At 34.7% G+C, this 17,226-nt stretch overlaps 1 protein-coding gene across 1 annotated transcript; it reads right to left on the bottom strand.

Moving 5' to 3' along the window:
• Positions 1-798: 798 nt before the first annotated feature.
• Positions 799-3,730, bottom strand: hoxc13a (homeobox C13a). Its single transcript, XM_065286648.1, has 2 exons — positions 3,067-3,730; positions 799-1,055 (listed from the first exon to the last, which is right to left on the bottom strand). The coding sequence occupies exons 1-2, from the start codon at positions 3,728-3,730 to the stop codon at positions 799-801; spliced, it is 921 nt and encodes a 306-aa protein (XP_065142720.1).
• Positions 3,731-17,226: the final 13,496 nt, after the last annotated feature.

The following is a 17,226-nucleotide window of genomic DNA, read 5'->3' as shown; positions in this document are numbered from 1 at the left end:
TTGTATATATATATAAAACAAAAAGATTGTGCATTAATGTGTAATGCTAAATGATTTTTAAATGCTTACAATCATTCCAGTTGCATGTAGAGTCATATCCTTCACTGCTAATAGACACACACAATACAGATGATCTTGAAACATTCCTTTTTACAGACCTGACATGTGCGAAATCTAAATTAAATAACAGAACCATTAAACTGTACATTTAACATTAGCAGCCTGGTTTCCCCCGGCATATCTCACAGTGAACCAATTAGCTTTTGAAATCTCGGAGGCTCCAATCACCGTCATCTCCAGCCAATGCAAATGATGATTATTGTTCGTGTCTCAGTTCAACATTTGCTATAGCCTTCCGAGTATATACAAGTCCAGATTCTTTCAAAGTGTCCGGTTTATATATATTTTTCTCTCCTCGTGCGTCTTCTTCTGGTTTGTTGGCTGCATAAGTGAAGAGACGCAGAAGGGTCGTGCTTTTTCGTATTTTCATATGCACGTAAACCATGTGTCTCTTTGATATCTCATCTTAAATACTTAATATTTATATATGTACATTCATAAAAAATGACGAAGTTGAACTGCTGTTTCTGTGTTTTCACAGTTTTGTATGTCCCAAAGACCGAAGAGCGGTTATGGCAATGTGTGCATATTTAAAATTAAATAAAGGGTAAGAAGACAGGTTATGTGGAAGGCTGAACGGATGTTCTTCATTCATGTTCTTTTTTTATTTTACAGATGTAAATATTAGACTTTGAGGACGGAAGGATATAAGCTGGCGAGAAAAGAACGAAACATACATCAAGTGTGCATATGATTATTTGTCTTGGATTTACTGACAAACTTCTTCTCCTTCACTCTGCGGTTCTGGAACCAAATAGTAACCTGCCGTTCTGAAAGGTTGGTTGTAGCAGAGATGCGCCGTCTCTTATCTTTGGTGATAAATTTGCTTGCTGCATACTCCTTTTCCAGTTCCTTCAGTTGGAGCTTGGTGTAAGGTACACGTTTTTTGCGCCCTCGACGATAACTGCTGACTTCGGGCTGCAATGGAACGACATCTGAAAAATAAATTAATAAATATTAAATACACTGCACATTAAGATCCTAGCATAAAAGTAAGATAATTCTATTCAATTCGCCTTTGCGTCATCTTAAATTTTGAGTAAAGCATCTAACTGTTGCATCAAGTCTTACTCTTGTTACCACATTACAATTAGATACTCTAATTATTAACATAATACAGTGTCAAAAACCCTCAAACATATTTTGGAACCTAAAATAAATCAAAGCATTATGCACTTTATTTTAAGGTGTACTTTGTACAGAGCAATAATACATTTAAGTACCGAGAAATTTTAATTAACACCATGAACCTACTTTAGAGTTATGATTTGGTTTAAGGTCAGTTGCATAAGTGTAATTATGCATAATTTGTCTGTTATTACAAAAGTACACATAACTTGTGTAACAAAGACACAAAATAGTGCTACCAAATATTCTTTTACACATGTTTTTACTCAGTGAAAAAATGCGCTTATGTAAGCATACAGTAACGTTTTACACTATGTCTTGTGTCCAAAAGCTGCTGACAACGCACAAGAGTGTGTTAAGATACCGTCCATTAAAGTTGTTTTTCTACAGCATGGAACAGGCTCTTAACAAACAAGGACATATGGATATATACACTTCACGCGGACAGGTAGACAAAAAGTGTTTGTGAAGATAGAAAACTCATTAAAATGTACACTGATCAAAAAACACACCCGTTCTGTTACAGTGCAATATACCATTGTGTAAAAATAATGTATATCGCCTACCTAGTATATGCAAATGTGCTAACACCTATCAACTTTTTGCTTTCACATATTACAAACTCGTCGTGACAAATAAGACAAAGGATACTAAATTTATCTGCCAAGCTGAATATGACACTGCAACTGTAAAATGTGTTCTGGTAGTTGTAGTGAAAGATAATACCACTGCCATTCTGCCTACAACATGCTAATGCATTATGGCCCCAAACAGACCCTCAAATAAATAATTAAGATCTGTTTATGACCATACACTAACTTTAAAATACGTGTTTTACGCACCACATTGCCATGACTTAGGTCTTGTAGTTTAGTTAAGCTATTTGAAAATATAAACGTGTGTGCCTGTCTAGGTGTGCGTCCCCTTTTAGGGGGAAGGGTTTCCTATCAGGTCAGGGGCGTGTGGTGGTGACAAGTATTCACTACAATCACAATAATGCGGCAGTATCTGAAAATCAACTGATATATTATAATGCACACTTTCCAGTAAATTAGAAGTAGTGCTGGCTATTTTACGAGATGTCACATTTGACCAAACTATAGGCGTGTGTTATATGTTGCTACACAGGAGTTAAGCTAAATACTTTATTTTGACAGATTGTCAGCTGCTTGTAGAAAAAACAACTGCTGCTGTCATTGTATCCACAATAGACTGATTGTCGGACACCTCGGTCACCATTGACACACATTCTAACATTAAAAGCGGGTATAAATAAGATTTTTGTTATTATCATAAAGGAGCAAAGGTAGGCAGTATTGCAATTGCCATGTTCTACACTGCGTGACTGTAGCTTTAGACATCCTGTGATTCAATAATGTCCGAGTTAATATTTGACTAAACTCTTAGATACGTCACTCAAACATTGTACTATTTTATGCGAGGCTGTAAACACGATATATACTAGAACTTATCACTGTACAATTATTGCTTAATTTAAGTTTGTCTCAGACTCTTATTCTGGAAGGCCGATTAAACGTTTATAAATAAGACGTCAACAATCACAGATGAAAATTTAACACAATGAAATAAAACTTTTGACAAGTTTATGGAGACCTGTCATAATCTATTATAGAGTTTTGCGCTAAAATTATCAAATTATTTGATATTATTTGGCCAAGAAAAACAGAGACCACTTTCAATATGGCGAATACTTGTGCATAATTTACAGTATGTGAGATGTACACCGTATGCATTAAATTTCCCCTTTAAATGCTCTTTACTAACTTTAAAAGTTTCACAAATACAGTAAAAACCAACCTGGGAATGGAGATTTCCAAAGATGAGAAGACTGTGTTTGCTCTTTTGAACAGTACACCTGCCCATCCCAGCCATTCGACAGAGCCCAGTGTTGATATCCCTCCATTGGGATCAACGCATCGTGACGTGGCTCTGGATGTGCGCTAATACTGGGAACCACCGACATGTCAAGATATCCTGGAACTGCCTGGTACGAGCTGGCAAAGCTCGGGTAGAAAGCAAACTCCTTTGCCCTGCTGGAGAGCTCCTCTGTGGGTAAAGTGGTGCTCGGCTCGGCATATTTCTCTGCAGGGTGGTACGAGCAAGGTTTCTGCTGTAAGTTCACGTTGTGCGAGTGAGATAATCTGCAGCCGTAGTAAGGGTTTCCAAATGGGTAGCCGTAACTCAGAGAGGCGCTAGATGACGTTTGTGGAGCGGGGCACTGTCGCCCTGTGTCAGCGGAAGATATATCCGAGTACACGGATCCCTGGTGAGTCGCTATGGTGCCGGAATGCCTTCCCAACGCAGGGTGTGAGATCAGGTCCCTGCAGTGAGTCGCAGGGCAATTCCCGCTTAATCCCTCCATAATTTGGCTTTTATTCTGATTATTTTCATTCGGGCTTTTTTCATACAGGTACATCAAGGTGTCCGCCCAGCGTGGATGCAGGACCAGCGAAGTCGTCATATCACGAGCTGCCGATGCTTTTTAAAAGTCGCCTACTCCAGGACTGATACCTCATTTCCAACTAGATTTTACGCACGCGCATGCGCACCATAGAATCCATGTGTCCAGTTCATTAAAGCGCAAACACGTGATATGCAAACTACCCCGAAGAGACCGGGGTTGTGGGTGGGAAGAACTATCCCTTTAAACATCTACTGGCTCATGTTTCACGCCTGGCTTCTAAGGTTTTTAGCGCTCGGGCATTGGCTAAGAGTGTCCGAGAGAGCCCAACGCCATTCTTAAAGGGAAACGCTCCTAGCAAAGAGGGACGAAAACAACCTCAATATTTCGGCCGACAAAAGGCTGGACACTTGGCTTTATGCACAGTTAGTGAAATTTTATCTATAATATTATAAACAATTACAGATGTGGCACAACATCTGTACCAACACACAAATGTATACAAATAGCATATTCAGCCACAAAAGTCAATATCCAATCAATTTAAAGCTAGTCGTTTAAGTTTCAACTTTATTTATTATTTATTGTAAAGATTTTCTATCTCATACGTAATACATAAATATGAATACATGTCAATTATGTTAATAAACGCTACTGATTTTCATTTATCTGGCTGAACGTTTACACATTTGAAGTAACAAGCGTTTATCTTTTGGAAAATAATTTCTTTTAGTTATTTCAATAGCCTATCTACTTCTGACATACTCACTTTAGAAACAAATATAAATCATAGATAACAAATAAAAATGCAATATGCAACAAATTGAAGTAAACAACTGACGTGCACTTGCCTACTTTTTGCTTGAATTGTCTGATCGTTTAAAGCACATACAATAGAGGGAAAGGTGTTCTGACTGTGTTCTTTTAGTTTCGTAATGTATCGCTATAGCTCAGTATTATAAATCGATATTAATGCACAAACTTCAAAATGCATAAACTATATAATGCATCCATATTAAGTAGATATTCATCTGCGTAAAGTACATTCAATAACATAACTGCTTTTTTAAATTAATTAATCCACAAACTTTGCGACGCTTTAGGTCGGGTGGGAAATTTAGTTATTTAATGATGAATAACTTGTTACTTTTCTTGTAAAAAAAAAAAAAACAGAAAACAAAAACTCACAATTTAAGATGAATAACAGTGATTTATTCAGTCTTGTTGCCGGTTTGTTTTAATCTGACGATCCGTTTTACTAAGGATAGTCTACTACAGGACAGTTACATAGGCCCTGCTTGTTTCATAAGAAAAAAGAATACTCCATTAAACGTTATTATGTTTTCTCTATTGTGGGCAAAACGTGTGATGAGTCGGTCTCTGACAGTAAGACATAAAATTAAGCTTCCAGGAAGTATCGTGCGTTTGGGGGGGCTAGATAAAATGATGAAATCATTGATTACGCTTATTCACAAAGAAAAACCCAGTACTGTCCTCAGAGGCTGAAGAAAAGACGGATCTTACAAATGGCAGCTGTATGGAAGTCCAAGGTCAAGGTAAAAATGCAGACAAACAGGGTCGTAATTGGAGTCTAGACAGACAAGAATGAACTTCACACTAGTATGCATGCAAACTCGCTGTAGTTTCAAAGTCTTTGAGATACAAGCGGAAAAGAAACGGGCAAACAATCCAGTGATCCCAAAAGTAATTTCTACTTTTCTTAAAAGCGCCGGTAACTGGTAAAACTGTTACGAGTAGGAAGACAAACATGAATAACAATGCAGAAATTCCCTTCCGGTGATTCTGCTTTCTTCCTATCGTTTTCTGTGTAGCGGTCTTCTTCGGCATGTTAATTATGGAGCTTTTAGTGTACTCAGTTGGACTTATCTTCATTTTGTAACATAAAATTAAATGAGCAATGCTACACGGACCGTTACATGAGAAGCTAAACTAGATTAAAAAGTAGGCACTATATATATATTTCAGAAAATAAACTGGCAAGGTGAAGGTAGGCAGAAATATTTTCACAACTCTCCTTAACTTATTTAAAAAGGTTTTTGAACACCTGACAAGCAAAATGAGCGCTTCGTGGCAGGAATTGGCTGTGTTGTCTTTACACTGTTAAAACCTTAAAGGCTAAAAACAAAATAATTCAGTATAGGCTACACTACAGCACAACATACCTTTTCTTATTATATTACAAAATATCATTTAATATATTTAATATGTTTATCAAAACTTTAAAGGCATATTTATTATTTCATTGCTATTTGCACTTCCAGTATTCAAAATGTGTATAATGAAATTGCTTCCTGTATAAATTTAAGAAATTAATTTATGAGTTACCCGGCTGAATAATACCGCTCTGCAGCCTATATTCATTAAATATTTAAGATCTGTATATAATTTTTAAGTCTGTTAACGGAATGTTTACTATTCATATGTCGGTAGCTGTTTACATGCATTATGCATAAACTCCATAATGTAAGAAGTTTGTGAATAATATATAATAACAATGTCGTTGTAATCTTATAGCCCCATGTTTTTTAAGATCCCTGCTTCACTGGGCATTTTTTCGGAGTTGTTTGTATATCCTTGTATCAACATGTAGTCATTGAATGATTACAGTTCACCTTTTCACAAAAATCCTATGTACAGTGTGACAAAACATTTACAGTCATATTGACACTTATTATTGTTTGACAGTAAGAATGTAAAAACGATCAAAAAGTTCCATCGACACTTTAAACCCAAGTAGGCTACAGTCAAAAAAAAATTCCTGGTTGTTTCAACCCATGGATGGGTCAAGTATGGACGTTAAATAAAACAAATGGTTGGATTTGTCCATTATTTACCCAACTTTAAGTTGAAATACAGCATTCTTAGTATATAAATTAGACGAGGGCTAATGTTAAGTTAATGCGCACGCGCGCAGGCGATAGAGGTGCTTCAAGTACCTTTGCCTTAATTAATTAAAAAAGGCAAAACACTTGTTTTTATCCATTAGTGGCGTTAACAGAAACATGTGCTTGCGGTAAATGAAATCTGCCAGTCAGACCATTTAAAGAATAGGTAAAAGTTATATAAACGTATAGGTTATAACATGTTTTTTAAGCGTGAACACTAATAATATATGCATACAATAGATCAGATCAAGTCTTGTTTTATAGCTTGCGTGCATTACAGAAATACAAGTCCTCTCTTCGTTAAATATTTTCTTCACTAGTGGTAAGTCCAGGTTTCTTTACATGCTTCCATTGATATTGATATTTTACATTTTTGTTTAGAGATCACAGGTGTATACTAAAATGCACCTCCTTGTTCTCCTCATCTTCTAGTTGCGGTGGTATGGACCCTGAACGATCAGATACACATTTTACAATTACATATCCATACAAATTCAAAGTGACAATATTATAATATACCCAAAACATTTATATTTCAGTGATTAAGGGTAGAAAAATGACATGAAATGCGACGCAGAACGATAATGTAAATACATTAGACACATTTTTTTATTTACATACAAAAGCTGTGGGGAAGAAACGTTAACATCTGACTCATCGCATCCGTCACGGTAAATATGATTTTATAAACGACCTTGTGTTTGTCGAGCGTCTAAACATTACATAAGTTAAAAAGTGTCTATGTTGCAAGTTGCTTTTTGAGGGGGGAGCTGAACATCAACCAAAAAAAAAAAAAAACAGAAAACAACGATTAAGTTATGCCACTAACCATAGACAGACGGAGGTACAGAAACATAAAAGGCCCTAAAAATCTGCTTTGAGACATATATAGTCAGACTTGTGCGCATATAAGAGGATGCAGATGAAGAATGGAAAGCATATGACATTGCCGAAAATAACTCCTTTTACCCCACCTTGGCCAATGGTAATTTATGGTAAGCAGAAATTGTAAAAGGTAAACCAGTTAATATCTATAGCTTGTATCTCTTATTATAAGAAAAATATTTAATTGAAAAAAGCATTAATTGGTTCCAGGTTCCTATAAGACGAAAGTTTGCATTTATCATGATTTTCTTAATTCCATTGATAAACTATTATTTACTAATGTCAAGGATGCGACAAAATTTGAAGTGAAACAGTTTTGCATGTCTAAAGCGAAGCAAGCAAATCTGCCATTCAGTAATTTCGAACTGAATTACTGGGGCTGCGCACAAACGTCACAGACAGGCTAAAATCAAATGCAGCATTGGTTAAAGCTCTCTAGCCTCGGTGCTAATAAATGGGACATTGTGCTCTTGTTTTTCGACACACAGAGCTCAATATTCCATAATTTTCTATCAATCTATCTATGCACACAGACACACACATTCTTTGGCCATAGCTAATTTGGATTGGCACTTGTTTTATTATTTCTAAAGACAATGTTGTCGATGTTTCATGTCTAATGTGTAGTTTGGAAAAAGCACCCACAACCTGCTCTACGCCTTAATGAGCACTGCATCAAAAATGTAAGAGACTTCAGGCAGTTCAACACCACACCTTTGCCTGTGCATGCACATTCCTGCACAGAAGGGAGGGGGTATACTGCAGGCCTTGGTCAGACACTGAAATTGATTATGGGAAAAATTTACATCTTGCCTAGCGCCCTGCTGCCATACATATTCATGAATGTGCATCAAAATGGTGCTACAATGTCACAGTGGTATACTGTACACCATACCACATATCCTTTACGCAGAATGTAGATTTTATGCAAACCGAATAGTCAAGTGTGTATTTATAGCTAGCATTTCAAAGTCTGTTTTGAACTTGTTTGTCCTTTCAGAAACCATTAGATTGCACTCATATTCAGGAAAAGAAAAAAAATCTTATTTAATTTAACAATATCAGTATGCATGTCGATTAAGTTTCGGTGCCATTCTGTAAATTGTGTCTGACACATATGCAGCATACAAATAGGTGTGAATTTAAATCCATACTCTGACTAAGAATAGTAATATGTGGTTAACGTCATTGCTTTGTCTTAAACACAATGACAGGTTAATTACTTTGAAACATAACTTATGGTAAGAAAATGATGCCCAGAAAGCAGCTTCATTTATTAGAGGTTTTTACAACTGGATAATACTGCCTATAGGCTCAAAAATGTGAAAACTGAAAATAGTGTAAAGTAAAAACATACCACAAAAATACTTATTAGAAAGACATGCTTTTTGCTTTGCAGGTCCATTTATGGCCTGCTTGAAGTCCCTGTCGTACAACGAGCACTAAAAGCATTACAATTCATAACGAAGTGACACAGAGGATCTCTTGCATGTTTTGACAAATCTTCCCTGTGTGGCTTCGATATTACTTATTTCAACATGCAAGCCTCTCAGAAGCTGCATTTTAATAACAACTAAAGGTCCGTTTGTCAATGCGTCTAACGAGATACAAAATGTCGCCCCCACTTATACACGTCTAGTCGGAAGTCCAAGTTCAAGTTAAAGGAGGCGGTCAGTTCCTCTGGAGACAAGTTAATTGCTACAGCAGAGCTAAAGGGGTGCAACATTTTCTGTTCTTGATATATTTTCTAATCATTTCTATTTTTGTGAACCAAGAAAGCATGTACAATATAGTGGAACAAAAAAAAAATAAACGTGTATACATTTTGTGTATAGTATAACTTCTTAACAAAAACCGTGAGCAGTTGTTTTACCGTAAACCCATCTTTCTTTTCAAATCTGTAGCGTGATTTTAGAATAATAGGCCTACATCTTTATCGAGAACAAATGTGGCAAAATATCAACCATTTGACAGCAATTTACTTAAGCACATGCAGCTGAGATGTCAAGCATCACTAGGCTCTATTGAAAAAAAAAACAGATACAATTGATAAGAAATACACTTTTCATATACTGTATTTATATCACACAAACTAATACTGATCTGCAGTGTGATGCAAAACAGTAAATGTAATCTCATGGTTTTATGCCGATACACCAAGATTATAACATTTAGTTTACATTATTTTTTAACCTTTTTAGAGGTATCATTTTTTACCTTTTTAAAGCAGGTATGACTTTTAGAGAAATACACTGTTTATAAGCGTTACAAAAATTCAACAAATTCTGGAGAAACATGTTTTCGACATGTTTTCAAATAAATAAATAAATATATTGGTCTTATTTGTCTTTAGATAAACACCGTGGGAAGATTACTTATCGAGAATTTATAGAACAATCAACCAAAATCAGAATATTTTTATTATGATAACACTTTCTTTTTAATAATACTAAATTTTATTTTATTTTAACATCATACTCCATAAGTGTGTTTGATACTTTCAGCATTAACATGCAGAATTTTACTCTTAAATATCCGCAAGCAAAAAAAAAAAAGAATGACGGTAATATAAATTAAAAATATTTCATTTAATGATTCAGGGATAATAAATTGATTTTTGTGAGAACACTTTATACAAATTTCTTAATCGTATAAAACATAAAAACAAACGCATGTGGAATCATAATAAATTGTACAGTTTATCAACAACAACTTTATATAAGGTTTATATAAGCAACACGTGTTAACTTTAAACTAAAATAACAAAAAGTAAAATGTGTCGGCTCATGTGGACTGCTGTACAAGACAGGCTGTAATGTGTACGTGTGGTGTATGACACCCATTTTCTACGAAAAAATTACACTGTGGTTCACGCATATAAAATAACACTAGATTACCTGCTTTAAATTGTAAAAAAGAAATCCGAAACTGAGTTAACTTCCGGACAAACATCTGAACGGTGCAATAGTAGGCTTTTGAAGCAAGCTAAGAACAAAAAAAAACATTTGATCAATTAGGTTCACTCACATCGTCTCAAGAAACTATCAATCGTATATAATATCAATCACTGTTGCACACAAAACTCCCAAACTTGCCATTGTATCATATATGGCAGTTATTCGATGGTATTTAGATATCCAGGGCCTGTAATTAAGTCTCAACTTATTTACTTAAACCAGTATGAAATTGCTGAAAACAAAACCTAGCCTAAACATGCAATGGAACACAATGTTTTCAAATGCATTTTATATGAAGCTGTAAATTGCATTACAAATCTTGAAATTCAGACACGAATAGGCTAATTTCATAACATAACCGAACCATTTGTCCCATGTGTCGCAAAGATCCAGCAAATATATCAATACAAAGTAAATGTGGTCAGTTGTGAACGAGATATAATCCTTCATGTTAGTATATTCAAATAATATCACGTCTGGTATTGCAATAAAATGTGTTTCTAATCGAATTATTTTGGTAAATGAAACCTGGTTTAAGCATCCCTTTAACAAAACGGTCTGTGGTAACTGGCAAGGTGCACAAGTATTGCAGAACACTAGTTTTCCTTGCAGACTTCAATCACAATATTATTACCACCAAGTCAGTACCTGATTTATATTAAACGTTGTATATCCACTATTTTGTTTAAAACAGCAAATCCAAAAACAAGTTACCAAAACGAGTTGTTTTGTCCCAGTTTAAAATTTGCTAGCTAATAGCATATATCATATCCACTAGCATACACGGCACATGGCGATGCATATGGACATGCAGCCCATGTATAGATGATGTAACATAAAAACGTTTGACAACAAATGAAAAGTTAAAATCGCAACAAACACTAAAACTAGACGACAACACAATACAACAATATCCATCACCAGAGAATGGTTGCAAGGAACGCCCGAATCCTACAACATGCACCTTGTTGTGTTTTATAATAAAAGACAGCAGTTGTCAATTAGCGCTCGTCTACATATATGAAATCGATAACCACATATTCGGCTGGACAGGGACAATAAGTAAAGTTCAAGTTCAAAGTCTCTCAGCAGACAGACAGGGAGAAGGCGCAAGGACAAAGACCCCTCACCCCTTACATAAATCACAGTAAAAGACCAACATTTGCGTTTAAGTTTAAAACCTTTAATTTAAACAGTTCAGATGATTGATCAAACTTTAAAACCAAAAATGTTTAACCTATGTAAAGAAATAAAACAGTTTACGCAAATTTAATGACCTAAAAAATGGTTGAAGCATCCATTTTAATGTACGACCACTTTTTTCTTTAAATTTCTTTCACTTATTTCTTTCACTAAAGTCCACGGGCATCAACATCCAAAAAGCTACTTTGGAAGATGTTTGTGTGCGCGTCATAAATATATATATATTATTACCTATTATTATAATTAACTAACAATTGCAACTACACAGACATAATATAGCTAAAACTAAAAAATCAAGAGATCATAATCTAGTTCACAACATTTAAAAATTCCAAATATGAAGCTTTTAAAATCTTCACGTTGTCTATTGCATATTTCAAAATATTACAGACTTCTAAAACATCTCTCAATAAAGTGTATTTCTTTTGTTTTGTTTTCGTGCTTAAGATTTTAATTTCAGCATAAAGAGGCTAGAACAATATTTTGTAGAAAGTTACAGTTAAGAACTTTATTATCCTTTATGGATAATCTTGGAAGCTACGAACTTAAAAGCTTTTTGACGAATTCGGCGGATCTTCTTAAAACGCAACCTATTGAAATAAAACAATTTATGTGGCAATGTATAAATAGAAGTATGATGTACGTATACGCGTATATAGCACAAAGGTGCAAACATTAACTACTGTAAAAGGCATCTAAATAAGATATTTAATATTATTCGCTGAAAACAGTAAAACATTTTAAGATAAAGTTTCGTACATTAATAAGTGCGCAAGAACGCCTTATTCAAAAAGCGTTTTTTCAAAATCTATTTTGACAATTCCATAAAATCGGGAATTTGCAATATCAAATGAGAATTTGTTTCAAACATTTTCAGTAGTTAGTGCGATGCATAAATACGTGGAGGGTGTCATAAGATAAATCCACTGCACTGAGATTTGCAAATAAAAATTTTAACAATGCTAAAATGTAAGTGCCTCCAGTCATCCGATTGTTTTTATTGATTTAATTGGTTTATTAAAATACCTTTTCTTGTTTGGATTAAAGTTGTTTTCTTAGTCAACCCCACATACAAACCAAATGTAATTTGAAATTAGACCTTTTTATTATATCCAGAACGGTTTGAGGCATTGAAAAACCACATTTTGCCAAATTTCATCCTTCGTGGGATTTTATTAAGAGTCCAAGAAATGTGAAGAGTTGTGATTTGTCAACAGACAGCGCACTCGATGTATTTAATTGATACTGTCTTAAAAAATAATTAACTCATTCCCCTGTTGTAAAATAATCTGCATGAGCAAGATATTAGTGCCTGAAAGGAATTAACTTGACTGTTCAATGCAAAAATATAGTCTTCAATGAACGATCGACTTGAGCTCAGATGCGATGAATTGGGAATGTCTGAAAAGTGTAGCACACTGGAAAATAAAGATAAAATATTCATTAAAAAAGTTGTGTAGATGTATCTCACTATAGCCACTCGATGGACAATACCTATCAAGGTCAAAAACCTACGTGCAGTGTAAATTATACTATTTACTTATTAAAAATGTTATGAAAACTACATGTACACTTTTCAAAACCAAAATTATTCAAAAAGAGTCAGAATTATTAGGAGGCATCATTAATAATAATAATGATAATCTTGTTCTTGAGTATTGCTGTGACACTTCCCATGTTATGAAAGTGTGATTGCTAGTATGTGGAAGTGAAAGAATGCAGTTTTATAACAATAAGAAAGATTTACTACATGCAATGCATTGCTTCAAATCTAGTGTCCCACACTGACTGGGTTCTCGAATCACTAAAGAAGAATGTCACACATTAGTACTTAATCCTTTTGGAATGCTTAATTAAAGGAAGTATACATAAAACTGTAAATTTGTAAACTATCAAGAGGCTTAAGAGCACTTGTCCATCAACTGAGATCTTTTCCAGATATTTAAAATGTCAGAGACAAACAGGTAGTGTCGTCTTAAAGGATTTATTCACATGTCTTCTAGATCCAGATTGCTAGACAGAACATGCATGTGTTGGGACAATGACAGCTTGCACCAGATTGTGCAAGACAATGATTCGGTTGTGGTAAGGATACAGCTACGTCAAAATCTCAGGTTTAGTGTCTCTTTAAAGATGGTTGGGAACACAACTTTCCTGTGAATACAGTACTTTAAATAGCATTTTACCTATAAGCTAATAGTGATTTGCATAGCTTGCTAAAAGAGTAAAAGTGCCATTTCTGTGCCAATAACAGACTAAATGAAACACGAATGGAATTTTAAACAGTTTCCTGAACACTCACCCCGTCTGTCATTGATCAGACAACCTCTGCAACTACCCACCCCAAATACATTTCATTGGTTGAGACTCTGTTGCTATGTCCAGCTGCCCTGGCTGCATGCACAAACAGAGCAATATTTTTGGAAAAAAAACTTTAGATACAAAGAAAATGTGAATCACTATTAGCCATACTGAAGCATTAAGAAGTTAAAATATGTTATATGCATGCGTCAATTGTTAGAATTATAGAATTATTATGAAAGGCTTTACTTTCCATTATGGAATCAATTAAGATTTTGTTGAAATATGAAATAAAATCTCCACCATGGTCAAAATATAGTTAATATTGTACAAAATTACTACTTAAAACAAATGTTTCTATTTTTATTTATTTTGAAAAAATAAATGTTAATTTAAAATGTGCTGATTCGGTAAGAAACACCGCTCTCTTAATATTAGCAGTTAAAGGGACAATTCACCTTGAAATATTTTGAGAAATGATGGTAAGCACACAGCAGATAGTGACCATTGACTTCCATAGTAGGAATAAAAAATATGATGGAATTTAATGGGTACCGTCAACTGTGTGCTTTCCATCATTTATCAAAATATTTTCTTCATCATTTATCACAATACTTCCAACATATTTTTTCCTACTATGGAAGTCAATGGCCACTCTGCTGTGTGTTTACCATCATTTCTCAATATATCTTCATCAGAAAAAAGAAATTCATGCAGGTTTAGAACCACGTGAGTTAATGAATACTAATTTTAAGGTGAATTATCCCTTTAAAAGTGTAAACCCCAAAATGTGCCTAACAACACAGTAACATACTTTAATACAATAACATGTCACATTTAGCACATTTGAGGTACAAGCTAGATGTCTTCGATAATAAAGACACATCAGACACATGTGCAACACACAACCAGTGAGCAACAACTCAACATCTGATGCAATGGGTGCAGATGTGCTGATAGCCTACAGTTAAAAATTATTTTTAGGTCCAGTTCTCCACACATCATCAAATTATGTTTCAATAAAGCAAGATCTCTGTAATAGTTTGTTTAAAGAAAACATTGCACTGATTAACATAGAAATTCAAAGCTATTTTGTTACCATTTATTTGTCATTTTATTGAAAAAAAATATTGAATAAAAAGGTTGAAAAAAGAATAACAAAAAAGGCTGGAAAATAGATTTTTCACTGGTGCTCAGCTGCACCTACATTGAATAGTTTTTAATCAGCAGCAGTGTAGGGAAGACTACAAAAAAATCTAAAAATAAGATTTATTTTTTCTTAAACACTTAATTCAAGCAAAACTTCTCACCGCATTGGCAGATATTTTTGCTTATTTTAAGCACAATTCACTTCAATTATATATTTTTGTTGTCTAAAAACTAGACTTATTTTCTTATTTGTCATAAGAAAATTTCTTCATGCTTTAAAACAGCTTGAATGTAACTCGATAACCTTGCCTCTTTTAGTGAATGTAGATTTATGAATATGCAAATTAGTCCCTGCCTCCACTATTTTGCGATGATGTGATTGGTTACATGTGTGTGGCGTAGGAAACCAAGGCAATTTTAAACAGTGGGAATGAGAAACTCCAGATTTATGGAGAAAATACTCAGCAATGGTGTTGAATGGTGAGTTTGGACATGATTTGTCTTAAAGCATATTAAAAACACCACATAGACATATAAACAACAAAAACCACAGGGAGACTTTATTTGTAAGGCAGCAACAATTTTTACAGCGTTGGATGCTGCAAGTCGATTTAGATAAAGGCCACAAAGAAAGAATGGAATTGCAACAATAACTTGAATATTACTTGGACAAATGATTTATGAATTACAAATGGATGAAACTGTCATAGAAACAAAATGACTGTAAAGTTTAATGCTCTACAAACCAGTTACACCTTTGGGAAAGCCTACAGAACGAACAGAAGATTTTGAAATCTTAATAAATTGACTGCGAGAAGGCATGAGGTCTAAACAGCTCACATGGTAGATTTACTGTACATGTACACCAATAGATATATTGCACCAATAGATATCTAAGCAAGAAAAATGCAGACCTGTTACATTACAAGAAAACCTTGTACATAAAACTTGCTATTTTGTATTATTTGCACAAGTATTTTTATCAAGCGTTGCCATGGTTACGCACCTGGACTGAAGTTAACTTCGGAGCTGTACTTGTTTAATGGTCTGGCTACTGACTTAACTGACCTCTCAAACAAATACCTTGTGGAAAATAAAAAACAATGCATTTTATTGATTGTCAGAAACTTTTAAAGCTGGTGGCAAAAAATGTGGCACTCTAAAAATGGCTGGGTTATTTTTCACCAATAGTTGGTAAATATTAAATGTTGAGTTAAAAATTACCCCATGATGGGTTAAAAATTACCCAATGTTGGGGTTGTTGTTTTGCAACCATAGAGCCAACAGTTGAGGTAAATCAATCTAGCTTTGGGTAATTTTTTGGTCAATATTTACCTATTATGGGTCAAAAATAACCCAGCCATTTTAGAGTGTGCAGGGGAGAGCGGGGTAAGTTGTCACTTTTCACACTGTCTAACATTTACTGAGCACCATACATCACAATGGTTATACCTTATACCAAATGAAAGAAGGAAGTCTTGGGCACATATGTTGTATTCATTACATTTTCATATCTTATCTCATTACGGAGTTGTAGACTGTTGAATAGAGAATGTTCACTTGTGACAATTTGCCCCATCGGCGAGTAAGTTGTCACACAAGATTATCTAAGAAGAACACTACTTAATTGTGATTAATGATTTTAATTTTTAACTTCAAACCAGAACTGGAACTATTAAAGGAGTAGTCCACTTTAAAGATGTGGTCCATTGACTTTTCATGGTAGGAAAAAAATACTATGGTAGGTCAATGGGCCCCATCTTTAAAGTGGACTACACCAGGGTTTCCCGCAGCACTTTTCAGTTCGGGCGGCCCACCTAAGCTGGGATACCCACCACCTTAACAAGGTCGTCAAAAAAAAATAAAAAATTCGCTGCGCAAAAGGCCGTCAAGTGCATCTCGGAGAATAGCGTGGACGCGTTCACACTGCGAGCAGGCACCCGCCACATGGTCGAAATGAAAGACATGGTCCGTTAATGTCTGGAGGATAACTAGCCTGTTGATAAAACATTTATTTTAACATTATAAATTCATTAATAATTTAGTATTTGTTAATTTTCTGTCATAGTTTCTTCAAAATTGAGTTTTATTTGAGTGTTTTAAATAAAATTATTTTCATCATGATGCGTATGCCCCGCCCCTTTGATTGCCACGC

Source organism: Paramisgurnus dabryanus, chromosome 21 (assembly GCF_030506205.2).
Source record: "Paramisgurnus dabryanus chromosome 21, PD_genome_1.1, whole genome shotgun sequence".
Lineage (NCBI taxonomy): Eukaryota > Metazoa > Chordata > Actinopteri > Cypriniformes > Cobitidae > Paramisgurnus > Paramisgurnus dabryanus.
Note: the sequence above shows the minus strand (reverse complement) of the source record. Positions and strands in the feature narration are given on the sequence as shown.

Bases quoted from the DNA above. Each gene is read 5' to 3' on its own strand.
- hoxc13a (XM_065286648.1), bottom strand. From the start codon at position 3,730: ATGACGACTTCGCTGGTCCTGCATCCACGCTGGGCGGACACCTTGATG. The intron at 1,056-3,066 runs GTTGGTTTTTAC...TTTATTTTTCAG, and splicing joins TTGGAAATCTCCATTCCCAG to ATGTCGTTCCATTGCAGCCC.